Genomic DNA, 18,602 nt, shown 5'->3' with positions numbered 1-18,602 from the left:
ACTTTTAAAATAAAGGTACACGGGATCAAATTTCAGTCTCGACAGGGACTACCATGTTTTAGAAAAGATCCCAACAGGAATCATACTAATTTCGTGACTGTCACACAGATCCGTGTTCAGCTGTATTATGACATAAAGAAATAGGTTGTAAGCAGGTAATCTACTTAGAATGGTTTTCATCGTTTCTGTGATACGAGTTAGGTTCAATTAAGCTCAAAACTTAAGTGGGCAACAACTCAGAGATTATGATGCCTCCTATCTATTCTCAAAGCGTATTTGGCTTTCCCCAAGTCACCCCGAATTGACCTTGACCCGTAGTGTCTGATTAAGTAGTGATTACACTTCGATCTTAGACTCTGTTTCCCGTTCACCTTCTTGCGTCTTGATTGAGAATCATTTACCTTATGAACTCTAGAATACACACATTTTTTTTAATCTAACATATATATACACAACTTCAAGTAGAAAATAACTGCAAGTCCCGAATCTGGATCACTGCAGTGTCTTGACACGCTATCTTCACGGGACTCAGAACACTCACGGGCTCGTGTATGACTGGGTAATCGCTTTTCTGCCTATCATTTGGAAAGATATGTATGAAGACATGCACAACTCTTAAGGAGTTTCCACATAAAATCGAGTAGATTTAGTTAGTATCACTTCTACTTTTACGCACCATAAAAGCTACCATGACATACAATGACTGTTCTAATGACTTTTAAGCCTAATAACTTCACTAGTTAAGCACACAGAATCAGTATATCTATCACTTTCCAAGGTTGGACCAATTTTCTGTTAAACATAGTAAAGTAACTTCTTACGAAGTAGTAGACTTGAAAAATAATTTCATCTCCCGAAAAGAAAAATTTAACTTCTATCGCCCCGACCAAATCAAAGTCTTCAGGTTAACGGCTATCCCGAAGATCCAATGGATCAGTTGGACCGACCACATACTAGTATGTGTCCTTCTAACTAAGTATGATCGACTAATTTTCAGCGAAAGAATGAAAACTCATCATAAACCGCCCCGGTCACTTTCAGTCATCTGGTTAATGGCTATCCTCATATTCTACAAGTAGAAATGAGGACCAAACATATCCTAAGACATGTCCTTCAAACTGAGGCAACCGACATAATTCTAAGCGATAGTGACGTATTTTTTTTTTAAACAAACATAAGAAAGCACGGTTACTCGGGATTGATCATCCCATTCAGCTCAACAAGGTTTTGAAATCTAGATTTGTCAAACGCTTTCGTGAATAAGTCAGCGAAATTATCTAACGTGTCAACCTTTTCGAGCTCAATCAGCTTCTTCTCAGCACAATCCAGTATAAAATGATGACGTATGTCAATATGTTTAGTTTTACTGTGCTTCACGGGATTGTTAGTTACTGAGATAGCAGCAATGTTATCAATGCAAATAGGAGTAAGTGAGAAATTCAGACCATAGTCGCGCAACTGTTGTTGAATCCAAAGAACCTGGGAGCAGCAGTTGGATGCTGCCATGTATTCTGCTTCACAGGTTGAAATTGCGACTGAAGTCTGCTTCTTGCATTGCCACGACACCAATCTGCCACCAAGAAACTGACATCCACCAGTTGTAGATTTCCGACTCTGATTGCACCCTCCATAATCAGAATATGTGTAAGCGACTAGCTCCAAGTCTCCTCCTCTCGGGTACCACAACCCCAGCTTCGGCTTGCCCTTGAGATACCGCAGTATCCTCTTCGCACCCTTCAAATGAGATTCTTTTGGGTTTGCCTGAAAGCGTGCACAAAGACAAACAGCAAACATTATATCAGGCCTAGAAGCAGTTAAGTACATTAAAGAACCTATAATAGCCCGATATTGGGTTGGGTCCACGTCTGCATCGTTATCTGAATCAACACCCAATTTGTGATTGACGCAGACTGGAGTTTCGTATGGAGTGCTGTCCTCCATCTTGAAGCGTTTGAGAACATCATGGACATACTTCGTCTGATGAATGAACATCCCGTCTTTCTTCTTATCAACCTGCAATCCTAAAAAGAAAGTTAGTTCACCCATAGCACTCATTTCAAATCTCTTCTTCATGACGGCCTCAAACTCCTGACACATGGTGACCTTTGATGCAGCAAAGATAATGTCATCCACGTAGACTTGCACCAGCAGAAAGTCGCTTCCCTTTCTCTTGAAGAACAACGTGCTATCAATCTTACCTCTTTCAAACTCATTCTCAAGCAAGTAATCGGATAACGTTGAGTACCAGGCACGAGGTGGCTGATGTAGTCCATACAACGCTTTACTTAGCTTGTACACGTGATCGGGAAAGTCAGGGTCAGGAAAACCCGGAGGTTGCTCAACATACACAACCTCATCGACTTTACCGTTTAGGAACGCACTCTTCACATCCAACTGAAAAACTTTCATCTCTTTATGAGCAGCAAATGCCAAAAACAGCCGAATGGCTTCCAATCTCGCCACAGGAGCAAATACTTCATTGTAATCAATCCCCTCTTGTTGATTAAAGCCTTTAACAACCAGCCTCGCCTTATTCCTGATAACAACCCCTTTCTCATCTCTCTTACATTTGAAGACCCACTTCGTGCCTATCGCATGCACATTTCTTGGTTTTTCAACCAAATTCCATACTTCCATTTTCTTAAACTGAGCTAACTCTTCTTGCATGGCTTCGACCCACGAGCTGTCCTTCAGAGCCATTTGATAGTTCTTTGGTTCAATCTGGCTGATGAAGCAGGTGTACAAGCATTCGTTGATAATGCCCGTGTCTTTAATGCTTGTGTAAACACAGGTGTGCTCATTCACGCTTTTTCTTGTTTGTACACCGGCGGACAGATCACCTATCACATTCTCCAACGGGTGATTTTTGTGAATTCTCGTAGTCGGAACCGAACTGACATTTAGATTATCTTCCAAGTTCGAAGATAGCTCATCCATGGTTGATTGATGTTGAGAGTGAAACGGATTGATGAATTCCTCTTCAGTAGAGGCAGCAGGGGTATTGACAGCATTTGACGAGGAAGGCTGACATTCATCATACTGTGGTCTTTGCACCAAAGTGTCTTCCTCATCGCATATCATCTTCGTAGCAATTCGTTCCTCATCTTCTGCAAAATCCAAATAAGGCATGTTAAAAGATTTAAAAAGTCTATCATAGTCAAAAACCCCAGCGGGTCCCGTGCTTGCTTGGTTTTGGTGATTTGTAACTTGTGATATCAGTGTTACACACCACCTCAACCTTGCTGGTCGATGTATTAAAGACCCGTCTGTTGGGAGTCCCAACAACGTATCCGACTAAGATTCCTTCATCGGCAACTTCACCAAATTTTGAATTGGTCTTTAATATCGAACACGGGGACCCGAATGGTTCAAGACCACTCAAGTTGGGCTTTCTCCCATGCATTAGTTCATAACAGGTTTTATTTAATCTTTTAACAGTTAACACTCTATTAAGGATATAACAGGCTGTTGCAACGGCTTCAGCCCAGAACACTACGGGAAGTTTCGAATCAGCCAGCATGGTCCTGGCTCCTTCAATCAAAGTCCTGTTCTTCCTCTCAGCCACTCCATTTTGTTGCGGAGTGTACGGTGCGCTGTATTGGTGTTCAATCCCCTTCTGTAGGCAGAAGATCTCCATCTGATAGTTCTTGAACTCAGTCCCATTGTCACTCCTGATGTATTTAACTCTATTTCCCATAATGTTCTCAACTTTGGTAATCAAATTTATTACCATCTGAACAGTTTCATCCTTCGACTTCAGGAAATATACCCACGAGTATCGAGAAAAATCATCAGTAATCACCAAGCAGTACGATGTTCCTCCTAGACTTTTTACATTCACGGGACCGAAGAGATCCATGTGAAGTAATTCTAGGGTACTGACAATTGAATTGACCTTCTTGGTGAGATGGGATTTCTTGTGTTGCTTTCCCTTCTTGCATGATAAGCATTTGTCTTCGAAGTTGAAATTCTTCAAGGGAACCCCCAACATAAGCCCATTTTTGACAAGGTAGTTCATCTTACGAAGATGAATGTGCCCCATTCTCCTATGCCATAATTCGGACTCTGATTCAGTCGCTTTCGACAAAAGACACGATTCTTCAGTGGCCATTTCAGTAGACCTCATATCCATGATATACGTATTCTTTACTCTCGGAGCCTTCATAACAATCCAGTCCTCTGGTATCTTAAAACCAGGATACAACACTATCGCCTCATTCTTCGTGAAATGCACGGTATAATCCTTGTCACAGATCTGCGAAACACTCAGCAGATTGTGCTTCAGTTCTTCAACAAAGTTAACTTTCTCTAGCGTCATCTTCCCGTTAGTCACAGTCCCAATTCCTGTGATCTTTCCACCGCTCTCTCCTGCGAAACTCACTCTACCACCTTGAACAGGTTTCCAGTCTTGTAACAATTTCTTGTTACCCGTCATGTGCCGGGAACAGCCGCTATCCACAACCCATTGATTGTTGGCAGCCCTGTTCAACTGTTCCTGCACGATTAAAGTAGAGAGTTAAAATCTGGGGACCCAAGACCGATTGGTCTTGGGTCGATACATCCCGTACCTTGGCTGTCCAAAGTTAGTATCATAATCATTTCTGTGAGTCCTAACAGGATACCTTCTTGTGGATTGTCTATGAGGCCATCCATACCGTCTTGAATTAAATGAATTATTAGTTATGGTTTGGGTGTTACCAGTGAAAAACTGAGATCTATTTCTTTGAAAACCTGGATTAGTCCATTTTCTGAAATTCGATGGGTTTTCAGTTTTATCATTAAATTGATTACTGTTAGCTCTTTTCTCAGATTTTAAAGGCCTCACACCTCTGAATTTTTGCTTCAGAGGGCAACCAGCAACAAGATGTCCTTGTTGATTACATCTAAAACTACACCTGTTTTCAACTTTCTTATCAAAAGTTGTCTTAGATGTTGAGGCTGTATTACTGCCCGTTTGTCTCACATATGGTGGGACATACGGGTTTAGTGGAGACTTCTTTTCAGATGTTTTCTTTTTCTCTCCACTTTTTGGTAATACTTCCTCTTGATTTGTCTCACTCGACTCAGAATACTTGTCCGAGTTAGATGAGACAGGACTCGGAGCAGAAATTTTAACACTTGCAACAGGCTTACTAACTTCTGGTTCTTTAGTAGTAACTGGAACTGGAACTGTCTGACCATAGTCAACATCGACAGATTTCTGATTACTAGGGTTAAAAGTGTAATTATGATTGAAAGGTGGTGGAATTTCATGATAACCAATTCCTCCCCTTTTTGGAGACCCTTGATCACTAACAAGGTGATCAAGTATAGTGGAGGAATTTCTGAATTGTTCCAGTTTCCTGTTAAGTTCCACCACTTTTACCTGGTGATCAGCTATCTGTTTTACTCTTTCAGCTGTTAATTTGGTTTTTTCTTCTAGAACCTCATAGCTAAGATCAATCATATTAATTTTTTCAGCAAGCTTTGCTTTAAGACTTTTAATATCTGTTTCAATAGCTTTAATTTTTACTTTGTAACTATTTTCTCTAGCTTTAGTGAAGTGATGATCTTCTTTTAAAGTTTTATATTGCGCATCCAAACTAACAAACTGATCAGTTAGAGTTGTCAGTTGTTCAGACAGAAGTTCACACTTAGTACAAGGGAGTTCGGTACTTACCTCGGAGAGCTGGTCTGCTACATCTGCCATGTACGCTTCATCTTCGCCAGTTCCCTTCTCACTATCTGCATTTTCGATGTTTGCCAAGTTGGCCTGTTCAAATACTTCTTCAACATGCAGATTCTAGTTATACTCTTCATTCTGTCTGGAAATCATGGCTCTATAGTCATTACCACTACCACTTTGCTGTGTAGATCTGTTCTGACTGCGTTCTACACGTTCATTCTTGCATTCTTTTGCAAAGTGGCCATTCTGCTGACAGTTGTAGCAGCGAACCTTCGACTTATCAAACCCTGGCCTCTCACCGACAAACTTCCTGCCAGTCTTCTTCATGAACCTCTTCACCCTTCTGACAATCATAGCCATCTGCCACTGCAGATCCATCTCCTCCAGATCATCAGCATCGATCTGGTCATAGTCTTCATCCAAAACTGCAGGATCAATGATCTTACCCTGAATGTAGTTCTCATACGAAGCAATAAAAGATGCATAGAGAGCAAACTGCTGTTCAGCAGATTTGACACTCATGGGAATCTTCGAGTAGTTGTTGTTTGAAACACTTGGGGAATAACTACTCTTGGTCGCTTGTGGTTGAGAAGCATTTGACCCTCCAGCTACATAGCACACATCACCGTTCATGTTGAGAGATACATGTCCCTCATGTGTTGAGCTCGCGCCTGACTCTCCCTTACAGTAATAAGCAGATGATTCCGTTTTCGAACTTGATCCCGAGTTAACCTTTGCACCATACATACCCGGATCTTGAACCTGATCGGTAGGTGTCTCCTTTCATACCATGTTCAGTTCAAATGTTCTTAGCTTGTTAACTGCTGTCTCCAGGTCATAGTCAGCAAAGTCTTTATCTTCTCTCATCAACACTGTATACATCTCCCATTTTGGTGGGAGAGCATCAAGAAGCTTCTCAACAATCTCATCTTCTTTGTATGCAATTGAATAGTTGTTGAGTTCAGTCATCAGATGATAATATCTGGTGATAATATCATCAAGTGATTCGTTTTTCAGATACTTGAAGACAGAGAATTGGGTTTTTAGAAGTTTAATCTTCGAAGCACGAATTCCCACATTGCCCTCAAAACGGTTTTCAAGAGCTTCCCAAAGTTCTCTAGCAGTCTTGTACTTTCTGAAAGTGTGCAAAATTTCTTGTGGAAGAGCCATTGTAATTGCTGCATGAGCTTTACTTTCTGCCTCATACATCTTCTTCTCTTCATCTTCCATCTCTTTGTACTTCTTGATCTGATCACGACCTTCATACTCAGTAGTAGGTGGAATGTAACCATCTTGTATACACACCCACATCTTGGCATCTTGATACTTGACATATTGTTCAAAACGATCTTTCCACGCTACATAATCAGTTTTCTTGAGCATCTTAGGTGCCTTTGTAGCCGAACCTGCTTCTACTTCCATCTTTACTAGTTCAGTAATGTTTATCGAAGACATCTTTCTCTAAACTCAAAGAAATCCGAAAATAAAAAATTTTATTTTCAAACAGCACTGTTGGCGAAGTTGCGGATAACTTCGCTTAAAGCTTAACTTCGCGTGAATTTGTAACGTCGCTCACTTTCTTAAATTTGCTGGAAAGGCGAACTTGAGAATAACTTCGCTTAAGTTGAGCGAACTTGGGAGGTAGCCGAAGTTGTGGGTAACTTCGCTTGAGGTAAGTTGAAGAGGTAGGCGAAGTTGTGGATAACTTCGCTTAACCTTATATATTCGCCGTAACCCTAGTAACAGTGATTGCAACTTCTCCTGATGAACACGAAGCTTCTGCAGATTAGATTTCTGGGTTTTTCGAGGTTTGTGAAGGTGTTATGGGTTGTTTAAGCTTGTAGGAGGAGAGTATAACACTAAAACTCAGAAAACTCGTCCCGCGAATATTCGAACGGAACGATTTCTATACCCGCGTGATAATCCCGAACCACACAATCGAGCAAGAGCTCTGATACCAATTGAAGGTTCCCAGCCGGATCTACAAGAGATATCACGTACTACGCAGGTGCGGAATCCCTACGTAAGACGTTACGAGTATAGAAAACAATACGATTAACACACGATAATCAAACACGTTGTATACCAACCTTAAACACGTGATACGAAGATCACTTGATTACAGACTCTCTCTGACTCGAATACACGAAAACTGTAAAACTGAATTAATGATTAATAAGCCGTAACAGATGGCTTATATAATCACGACAACTTCGCCTGGCATGTTCAGGCGAAGTTGTCACTAACTTCGCTTGTCTAACAAGTTCGCCCATATCAGCGAACTTGTTAGCAACTTCGCTTATACAAAACATAAAATATTACAAATGCAATTACAGACACTAGACACTGAACTACTGACATTATGCACCAACAATCAGTCATAGCCAGCATAAAGACTTTTCCTCCTGGAGCTCTGGGTAGCTTTCCAACAATATCCATTCCCCAAATCATGAAAGGCCAAGGGGATATAACAAGATACAAAGGTTCTGCTGGCTGGTGCTAAATGTTGCTATGTCTTTGGCATGCATCACATTTCTGAGAATAATTCATAGCATCCCTCTTCATCGTTGACCAAAAGTATCCTGTCCTCAGGATTTTGGAGAATAGTGCTCTACCCCCAGTGTGATTCCCACAATCTCCTTCATGGATATCCTGAAGAACTTCTTGAGCTTTTGACTTCTCCAAGTACCTAAGATATGGTCCTGCAAGAGATTTCCTGTATAATATATCATTCATTATAGTATATGGGACTACCTTTGTGCGAAAAGCTCTTGGGTTTTCATCCTTGGGGATAACTCCATCCTGAATATATTTCCTGATCAGGATAATCCAAGAATTTTCATTATCCTCAGGATTCTTGACTCCCATACCTTCATCATCGTCTGATATTTCATTGACACCCTGCTCTCCTATTTCTGGGCTTACGATATGTATGATAGGAATCTTGACACCTTCCGGTATCCTGAAGGATGAAGCTAAATATGCTAGGGCATCTGCTTCAACATTCTCTTCTCTATGTACCTGTGAAGTATCAAACATTTCGAAACACTTTGCTAGATTTTTAACTAGCTCTAAATATTTCATTAGTTTTTTCTCCTCTAACAGCATATGAACCATTAAAATGATTAGTTAATAATAATGATACAATATGTACTTGAATAAAGCTGATTTTCATGCCGATTGCTAATTGTAATCCTGCTATCAAAGCTTCATATTCTGCCTCATTATTTGTGGCTTGAAATCCGCAGGATATGGATTGAGGTATAATGTCCCCCTGTGGCGATTTCAGCAGGATCCCGAGCATGGAATGCTATCCACCTTAAGAAGTACTTTTTCTGATCAAGATCAAGTATCCTGTGAGGATCTATTATCCTTAGAGGATTAAGGATCCCAAAATTGGTAATATCTATTTGATCACTTATTCTTGTCAATTTCTTATTATTAATTCAAGGATAATATAATCTTAACGATTTGTTTCTTCCAAGTTTTAAGTAACAATGCTGGGTTTTAATAGTTTCTTTAATGATCAAGAGGTTATCCACCTCTCCTTCACCTTTAAGGTACTTTACTATTTACCTTGGCCTAGCCCATGATTAGGTATGACCTTCGATGGTCATATCCCCTAAGGTTTAAAGGTTTTCACCTTTCTTATAAATTAGAGTTTCTACACTCTCGCCTGGAACGCACGCTATCCAACGTATAATCTGGGGCAGCGGGACCAGTAGACGTTTAGTGGCTGACAAATTCATTGTTTTCGGTTATATGGAGGATTTTACGATTTATGGTAGACGTACCATACCACCGATTTATAAAATTTTCATGTTGTCTCATGTTTGGGCTAAATCCCGGTTTGGGCGAGTCCCCAGTTGACATCCGTATTCTTGGGCCAGTCCCCAGTTTGGGCTTGTCACTAGTATTTGGGCTTGTCCCCAGTTTGGGCTTGCCCCAATTTAACACCAGTTTTGGGCTTGTCCCCGGTTTGGGCTTGTCCCCAGTTCACGGGCTTGTCCCCAGTACACGGGTTTGTCCCCGGTTTGTTTTTGGGCTTGTCCCAGCTTAATGGGTTTAATCCCAGTTAACATTATAAGTTGTTGCAACAGATATCCTAAGTTCAATTATGAGGATCAAGATTGATGGATTCAAAATCCTTAACTTTCTTCTACAAGGATCACAGAAGGATCATTACTTATGGTAACCTAGGTCAAATTAGACCTTATGGTATGATTTCTATTTGTTAATTTACGTTTGTTTGGCTAAAATCTTTGCGAACCCTTTTTACTTAAGGATTTAAAATCTTTAAATTATTTTTAAGGATGTTCTATCCTAAAACTTTTTACTCAAGATTATTTCTTAAAATATTCAATAAAAGATAAAGCTATATCAAACATAATCACAAGAAAATAGTCAAAAGTTTTACATTATTAAACATAATTCATTAGGACTTATCCAAAATCCTTAACCGGGATTTCTCCATACGAAAGATGGACCATCCACCCGGGTTAAGCAGGTGTTACTAATTATTCTTAAGGTGCAGGAAAATAAAATTCGGAGGCACCAAAGGTTTCATCCTCACAAACAGAGGATCCATCCTCCTTCGGTACCACTGAGAATTGTCTTGAGGATCAGTGATCCTTAAATCCTAGTTACTATTGTCTATTAAAACCGAATTATCCATCAAAACATCAACATAAAAAAAATGGGCTCGGTCCTTGTCTTCAATATCCTTCATCGCCCATTCAAGCTGCATCCCCACCTTCCGCAGCACCCGCTCCTTCACTGGCTTCAGCCACATCCTTGAGTCCGCTAGTCCCAGCTTCGTTCTCCTCAGCCATCTCCACATCCTCATCGCCACCAAGAGCTGCCAGAGTAGTTTCCACTTCTGCACATTCCAGGTCGCCTTATCGAAAGCAGGAACACCGGTCTCCATCGCCATCTTAATCCTTGCTTGCAGCACCGACCTGGTAGCCCATATCTTAGCCTCTTCTGTTACCTACTTAACTTCCTCTTGGCGCTGGGCATCCGTTGTGGATACTTGATCCTCTAGCTGCCTCTTGAGCTGGGCTAAGGCTTTATCCTTATTGACCACCGCATTCCCTAACCCGGACAGCTTAGCACTCATCTGGTTCACAATCTTTTCATAATGCTCTTTGAAAGCATTCACAGCCTATAACCAACAGTTAAGAAAGGGTTAAAAGGATATTGGATCCTCAGATTCAAAATAGCAGGATACATGATACTTACAGTGAGGATCACGTCAAAGTGGGTTTCGGGCTCAGAGGACCTCTTTCTCTTAGAAGCGACTGACTTGGCTCTGGTAGTTGCAGTCTTAGGCTCGGAACTAGTTGCTGCCCTCAAAGCTTCTTTCTTGATGTCTTGAGGAGTGATCATACTATCGATGTCTTCCAAGGAGAACTTGCTAGCAGAGTTCTAAGACTTCTTGGCGCCTACAAAAATTAAGTTAACAGATAATTATTCTATCTAATTTTATTTACTTTGAAATTATTATACTAAACTTACTTGACATATTGGAATCTGAGGAGATCTCACAAAAAGCTTCGATGAAACGGGCATGGAAAGTTCTGACCTCGGTATCCAGTGCAAGGAACCATTTTGTTTTCTATTCTGTACCAGGTAACTTAGCCAAGGAAGTGAAGTTCTCAACTGCAAATAAAAAGAGGATTCAAAGTTAAATTGATCATCAAGGATCCTATCGTTATTAAGGATCCAGGATCCTACCATTTCTGACCCATTTTGAAGGAAGGTCAGCCCTTCCGGGTATGGAGTCACGTTTCATGAAAAATAATTTATTTCTACAGAAGGAATCATTTAAAGTGACTTTTAAAATCGGATGGGGTTGTCGAGGTTTTGATTTCAAAAGGAATCGGGCTGGACCATGGGTAGTGAGAGTATACAGATGGGACAACTCCGGAAGACCGAAGTCGATTTTTCTTCCTCAATAATTCTTTCGATGGTGCCTAAGACTCTCCAAAGCATCGGCATAGCCTGGATGTAGGATATGCCAGTGGTTTCGAAGAAGCTTTGTGTGAAGGAAGGGAACGGATAACGATAGCCAATGAGGAAAGGGCAAGCCGGAAAACACACCCCAGCTTGTGAATAAATGTCGCAACAGACGCCGGAGTCGTACGGTCGGAACACGGTTTCTAGCGGAAATAAAGAATGGAACTCATCGATTTCGGGATCTGTGAGTTTGCAGATTTCGATAGATGGATTGGCTATTAGGTTTTGTGGTCGCATCTCCTTCAACCTGGAGTCGTCGAAGGATTGGTCGGATGGCTTAGAGGGAGGTGAAGAAGACGAAGTGACTGACATTATTATCAAAGCAAAGAAAGTAAAAGAGAAAAGAAAGGGTACCCGGTGTGTCGCCTGGATATGTGGTTATAAAATAAATATAGGGACGTCATATATAGGCGCTTATGATTAATATCAGGGGCTGGATAGTAAATATCTCTGGCAACCGTCTAATCACCCAGTTTTCGCAGAAGATTCAAATTTCAAAATGCTAGCTGTAAAGTATAAACTCCCGCCATTTTGGGGGCAATTGTTAAGACTGATATTTTCAATACTGAGGATATGATATCCTTGAAGATGTGTCTGGATCAGTTATCCTCTTGAAGAGTTTCAGAGCCATGCCAAGATCAAGGATCCTCAGAGGTTGGTATTATTAAGAATTGTTTCATGTGTGTAGGTTATTATTCAACAGAAAGTAATGACTCTATGACTAAGTCTACCTTAAAGTTCGCTACTGGAAGCTCCTTGCACGTGGTCAATGAACGTTAGAGGAGTTATGGAAGAGTGGCGGATAGTTAGGAGTTATAGTTAAATTGTAATTTCGTTTATAAACATCAAGATAATGATCGATTAGAAGACACTTGTACTCACACACACTTAGAGCAGAACTCATAAGTCTCTCTACACATTAGCATTCGTTGTAACATCGATCGTAATTTCCAAAACACTTGTAACCTTTTTTGTGATTAATAAATTGGTGATAGACGAGTTGTCATCACCAGGGTTTTTTTTCTTTTGATCTGAACAAGATCAAAGGGTTTTTCCTCGCAAAAAATCACGTTGTTCATTCTATTTTCATTCATACACCCGTTGTTATTAGCATAGCACTATACCTCACTTTTACGGATTTGGATACATTATCCTTAGCAGATTTTTATCCAAAACAGGAATCACACTGGAGCTCAATCATTGTTCTCCATAATCGTTAGGACTGATTATTATTGGCCAGCCATGAGAAAGGATGCAATGATCTACGCTCAAAAGTGTGATGCCTATCAAAGGCACAACAACATTCCTCATCGACCGCCTAAACCCATCCATCCGATTGTATCTCCATGGCCTTCATGAAGTGGGGGATGCATATCGTGGGTAAACTACCAAAGGCTCTAGAAGGAAAGGTTTTCATGTTAACAATGACAAATTACTTTTTTAAATGGAATGAAACAGAAGCATTTGTCTAAGTTGAACAAGAAGTGATATCCTTCATCAAGAGGAATATCCCGACGCATTTTGGAATCCCAGTTGAAATCATCTTTTACAACTGGTCTCAATTAATTTGAAAAAGAACGACTGACTTTTGTGCTGCATGGGGGATAAAAATGACCACTTCCATGCCAATACACCATCAAGCCAATGGACAAGCGGAATCTTCAAACAAGATCATCGTCAACAATTTGAAGAAGAAGCTGGGAACAAAGAAAGGAATGTGGGCTGAAGAGATAACATTCGTATTATGGCCAGATCGAACTACATCAAAGAATGTAACATGGCGAACTCCTTTCTCTCTAGTTTTTGGGATGGAGGCGATGATTCCGACTGAAATGGTAATCCCTACTACAAGATCCTGCCTCCAAAATCATGAAACCAACAACCAGGATCTTGCCGATGATCTTGATGTGGTGGATGAACTCATAGATTCTGCAAGGATCCGTATGGTGACTAACCAACAAAGAATCACCAAGTCATACAACATCAATGTTAGGGTCAGGAAATTTTAGGTGGGAGATCTGGTACTAAGGAAGGCATTTCAGAATACAATGAATCCCAAGGATGGAAAATTAGCACCCAAATGGGAAGGCCCGTACAAGATTGAGGCTGAGGTAGGAAAATGAGCATATCAGTTATCTGCTATGGATGGTAGAATCCTGTCAAGATCTTGGAATGGTGTTCACCTTAAACTCCACTTCATGTAAGTTAGAACTTTATTTCTGACTTGGCATGGTATGTATTCTGACTTTACTATTTCAATTAATTCTATTATTATTTTTAAAACCTTAAGCATCGGAGTGGTGTTAGCTTGGCTAAAACCCACCCTCACAAAGGATCAAGTGTTTTGTAGAATCGGGATCCCAACTAAAAAGTGAATGCATTCCTAGGGGTTTGGTCACCTCTCTAAGTTTAAGGTATAAATCCCTTTAAAGTTATAAAGGTTTTCACCTTTCGACGAATTAAGTTTAAACACCTCGTCAGGAGCGCACGTTATCCACATGCAATTCAAGATGGCGGGACCAGTCCATCTTAATGGTGGCAGACAATTTCGTTGTTGTTGGTTCCATGGTGGATCTTCAAGAATATTATCAATGGAATAACAAGAACATGTTATACAACCATGACTTGTCCCAAGTCTTTACACAAGGTTTTGGCATTTTCATGTCACTCACGATTGGCTTGTCCCAAGTATTTAACACTTATGTGCTAACCCAAGTTCAAACCTATTTTGGGATCTTTATGATCAAACCTTGTTTGGGATTTTCCCCCGGGATCTTTATGATGAAACATATTTTGGGATTTTCCCCAGGATCTTTATGATCAAATCTATTTTTGGGATTTTCCCCAGGATCCTCAGGATCACCTAATCATCTTAGTTATTATCTTAACATATCTTGTAGGATTTCTAAGTTTAACTCGAGGTAAATATTATGACCTCAGAGATTCCTAATGACTATGAATTCAAAACTTATCCCACCATGTTTGATTGATTATTTACTTTCCCAAGTATGTGGTGAAAAATTATTTCCAAACTTATGTTCTGGTCTTGTTAAAACCTAAGAGATCTTTAACATCAATATCTTTTTGGCATAAAAAGAAATAGACATAAGTAAGGCAAAATATTATCATTATATTAAGCAAAAGCATATTCCTAACTTCGCCTGGAAACTCAGGATCCCTCCATCAGGAATATCTAAAAGTTTTTCTAAGTGGTAATCAAAGGCTTCGTCCTGGAACTCAGGATCCCTCCACATTGATTATCTATTGTTTTAAACGATATAAAAAGTAAATTGTTTCAAGCATCACCACATGACAGAGAACTAAATTGTTTTACAATCATATCTAATAGACCAACAAAATCCATAAAACAAGGGGGATCAAGCCTTGTCTTTTATCATCCTTCATCGTCCCCACCTCAGAATCCTTATTAGCTTCCACCTGCCCTTCGCTTCCATCTCCTTCCTTTGCTTTGACATGTTCCTTAGTAGAAGCCTGACTCATTTCTTCATTTAGCTCCACCTCTCTTGCTTCTAAACCTGCAAGATCCCAGGAAGCTTAGTCGAACGCAGGATTAAGGGCTTGCTTCATCACGTTGATCTTCACTCGGCATATAGAAAGAGCAGCATTCATGTCACACCCAACCTTAGGCAGAAATGCTGGGGTGTGAGCAGATTGCTTACAACTCTCAAGGTACTATCATGCAATAATTTGAAAATGAAAAATCTATTTATTTAATTTAAATATTCGACAACATCCAAATAAACAAAATACATCATCCATAATTAAAAAAAACTAAGAAAGTAAATAGTTCAAATCAGATTAAATCTTGATATCTCTTCTCTAGCAAAGCAAACCCTAAGTTCTCCAATAAATCCGGATAAATCAAATCACACGGTAACCTGCATATGCGTTGAAAATACAAATAATTTTGTCAACACGAGGTTGAGTGAGTAAAACACTAGTTAAGTGAGATAATATATAACAAATAAAGAAAAATGCAAACTGTTCATGTGCTATAATCAATTTAACCAAAGAATTTACATAATTCAATCAGATAATAAAGATAGGGCTAAACCGTTGCCATGCGAATCGGGCATTGGTTACCAAAAATGTAGTTGTCGATGAAACCATTGTCATGCGATTGGACGCCGTCACTACGAAGGTCGTATGATCATACTAAAATATGTTGGACCTCTCCGAATGCGTTCAAATAAAGGTAAGAAAATAGCAAGTTAGGCATAATCTGATATACACACAAAGATAACAGTTACTAATGTAGATAATAATAAGAATATAAAAAATATCTAAGGTAGACATATGTTCCCAAAAGATAAATGAGTAAATAGGGGAGTGAAATACTCACCTTAATAGATGAACAAAGGTAAAAATATGCGATAAGAATGATGGTACAATAGACATCACGCTCGTCGAGATGAATCAACGGAATGTCTTAAGTAATAATAATCGAAAAATAATTGCGGATTAATTAATGGACAAAATACATTAATAATGATTCTAGATTACCTTATTTGAGAGTTTTAAAATAATTTATTTTAAAGACAATTTTTATAAAGATCACTAGAATATAATTAACTATAACATAATAAATCCTTTTTAATTAGAAGTATTATTTTTATTTAAGGTTGTAATAAACAATATAAAGATTTGTTCATAAAAAGAATACATTTGTATTATTATTAATAAAGATTCGTTTTAAGTTAATATTGTAAATATATAATTAATAGATAATAAATTATTTATATAAAATAACATCTTTTATAAAATACTTAATAATATATATATGTATATATTAATTATATTACTTAACAAGATTTTATTATGCATTTTAATTTAAAACCTTATTAAAATCTTTATTATAAAACCTTTATCAATTTTTATATAACTAATATATATTAATATATATATATATATGTATATATATATATACGGTTTTAAAACAAGTTCGGAAAGACAACGAGTTAATATGTCATTTTTTTATAAAATACCGATTAATTAATATATTTATAATACAGTTTAAACTATTAAATATATTAATAATATGTTTTAAATCGATTAAAACCAAAAAAAAAAAAAAGAAACAAAATATGGCCTAGGGGTGGAACCCGCGCCCCCCAAACCACCCAAGCCTTAATCATCTTTACACCAGCCAACTGGGCTGGCATATCCTTCGTTGTAAACACACTAACAATACATTATAAACAGAACACTCACATACCTAGTTCAACTTATGAACCCTAGATCGATCAATCGTGAAATTTGATAATTGCTTGTTCAATTAACGTTAGGGCTATTGCAGAACACGAACTTGCGATTCTAATCCACATAAGATTTACCTTTATTGACAAATAATCGATGGTTAAACTGAGTCGCAAAGCAGACGACCAAACAAGAATCAAGAACATATATCAGACGCTTGGTATAATCAAATTAGCTATGGGGTTTTGATTGCGCTGGAGTAAGGATTGTTTCTATACGTTTAATTGAATTAAGATTATGGTTATAATGTATTTTCATAAACGAGTTATGTCGGCCAAATAATATAATCAATACGTAACAAATTTGATTTCGTTTCCTAATTCACTACGTCGGTTAGGTTGACAATAGAATGTATAATAAAAGGCATTAATCAATTTCCATGTTGAACGCAAGAATTAAGGTCCAAGAAACATAAACGGGTCACGGGTTGAAGTAAATGGATTGGGTTTGGTAATGGGTTATTGGGTTTAGCTGGATTATAATATAGCTTTTAAGTTATTTGTTGTTTAGTCCCTAAAGTATAGATGTGGAAACAATAAGGGGTTAATGTATATATTGGGTTTAAAATCGTATATATATTTGAAAATTTGTTTATAATATATTAAATAATTATAATAACAAATAATAATAAAATAATATTAACTTGAATAATCCCTATTTTATAGGTAAAAAGTTCCCAAACATAAAAACAGGTCGGGTAATATAAATTGCAAAGACAAAGTTGTTACAGTATCCCCTACTTTTGAGAATTTCGTCCCGAAATTAAAGAATACTATAACAAAACCATTGAATCTTTGAGGAAAGGAAAATTTTTAAAACACAATTTAAAAATTAATCATAGAGTAGAACCTTGATTAGTCAAAACAACGCTCCAAATGAAAATCCGATAAGAACACTTATATATAAGATGTACCAGCGGCGTATCCACCATGTCCTTATCATCTTTAAATTTGTACCGTCATCCCAACTACTTTTGATTCTATATTATGACACACAATGGTACGCATTATGATTTCCATGCGAGAACTTTGTTAATTATGTTCTGGACCATAATTACTTAGACCATCGGATGGTCCACATAACTCGTCCCATCGGGTGGGTTTACAATACGTTTGAAAATATAATTTCAATATTAAATAGAAATGTTTTAGGAAAACAATTATAAGTGAAACATCTATTATACAAAATATAATTTATAGTTTGATTATCTAAAATGGGGAATTTTGAAAAACAACATTGTGATAATAAATAGTACTATAATAATTCATAAAAAAAATCTAATCTAACAAAAACTTTTTTTAAGAGTCTATACAAGGCATAGATACAATTATACAAGATAGAATACGACGATCGACAAAAGTCTTCTAGTAGCTTGAATCCTCAGTTGCGCATGACTTGAAACCTTGAAACTTGAGCATATTGAGTGATTCGATCCATAAGAGCTTGAGTAGGCGAGGCAGATAGATTCGGAATTTCTTGAATAAGTTGAGTTTGAACGGGTCGCAAGAGTGTGGTTTGATTAGAGTATATCTGGTAAACTTGTGCTTGCGGGTGCGGAACTTGATAAGTTTGCGTTAAGTACGAATGATTTTACTTGATGAGAGGAGCTTAAAGGATGTGGGATTGATAGGTTTAGACTTAA

General features: G+C 38.3%; 1 protein-coding gene across 1 annotated transcript; it reads left to right on the top strand.

The window, feature by feature from the left end:
- Positions 1-13,293: 13,293 nt before the first annotated feature.
- LOC143558489 (uncharacterized) lies at positions 13,294-13,692 on the top strand. The gene has a single exon (XM_077047318.1). The coding sequence runs from the start codon at positions 13,294-13,296 to the stop codon at positions 13,690-13,692; it is 399 nt and encodes a 132-aa protein (XP_076903433.1).
- The last annotated feature ends 4,910 nt before the right edge of the window (positions 13,693-18,602 follow it).

This window comes from Bidens hawaiensis, unplaced genomic scaffold (genome assembly GCF_021521415.1).
Source record: "Bidens hawaiensis isolate Kalapana, Puna unplaced genomic scaffold, B.hawaiensis_p1.1 tig00019545_1, whole genome shotgun sequence".
Lineage (NCBI taxonomy): Eukaryota > Viridiplantae > Streptophyta > Magnoliopsida > Asterales > Asteraceae > Bidens > Bidens hawaiensis.
Note: the sequence above shows the minus strand (reverse complement) of the source record. Positions and strands in the feature narration are given on the sequence as shown.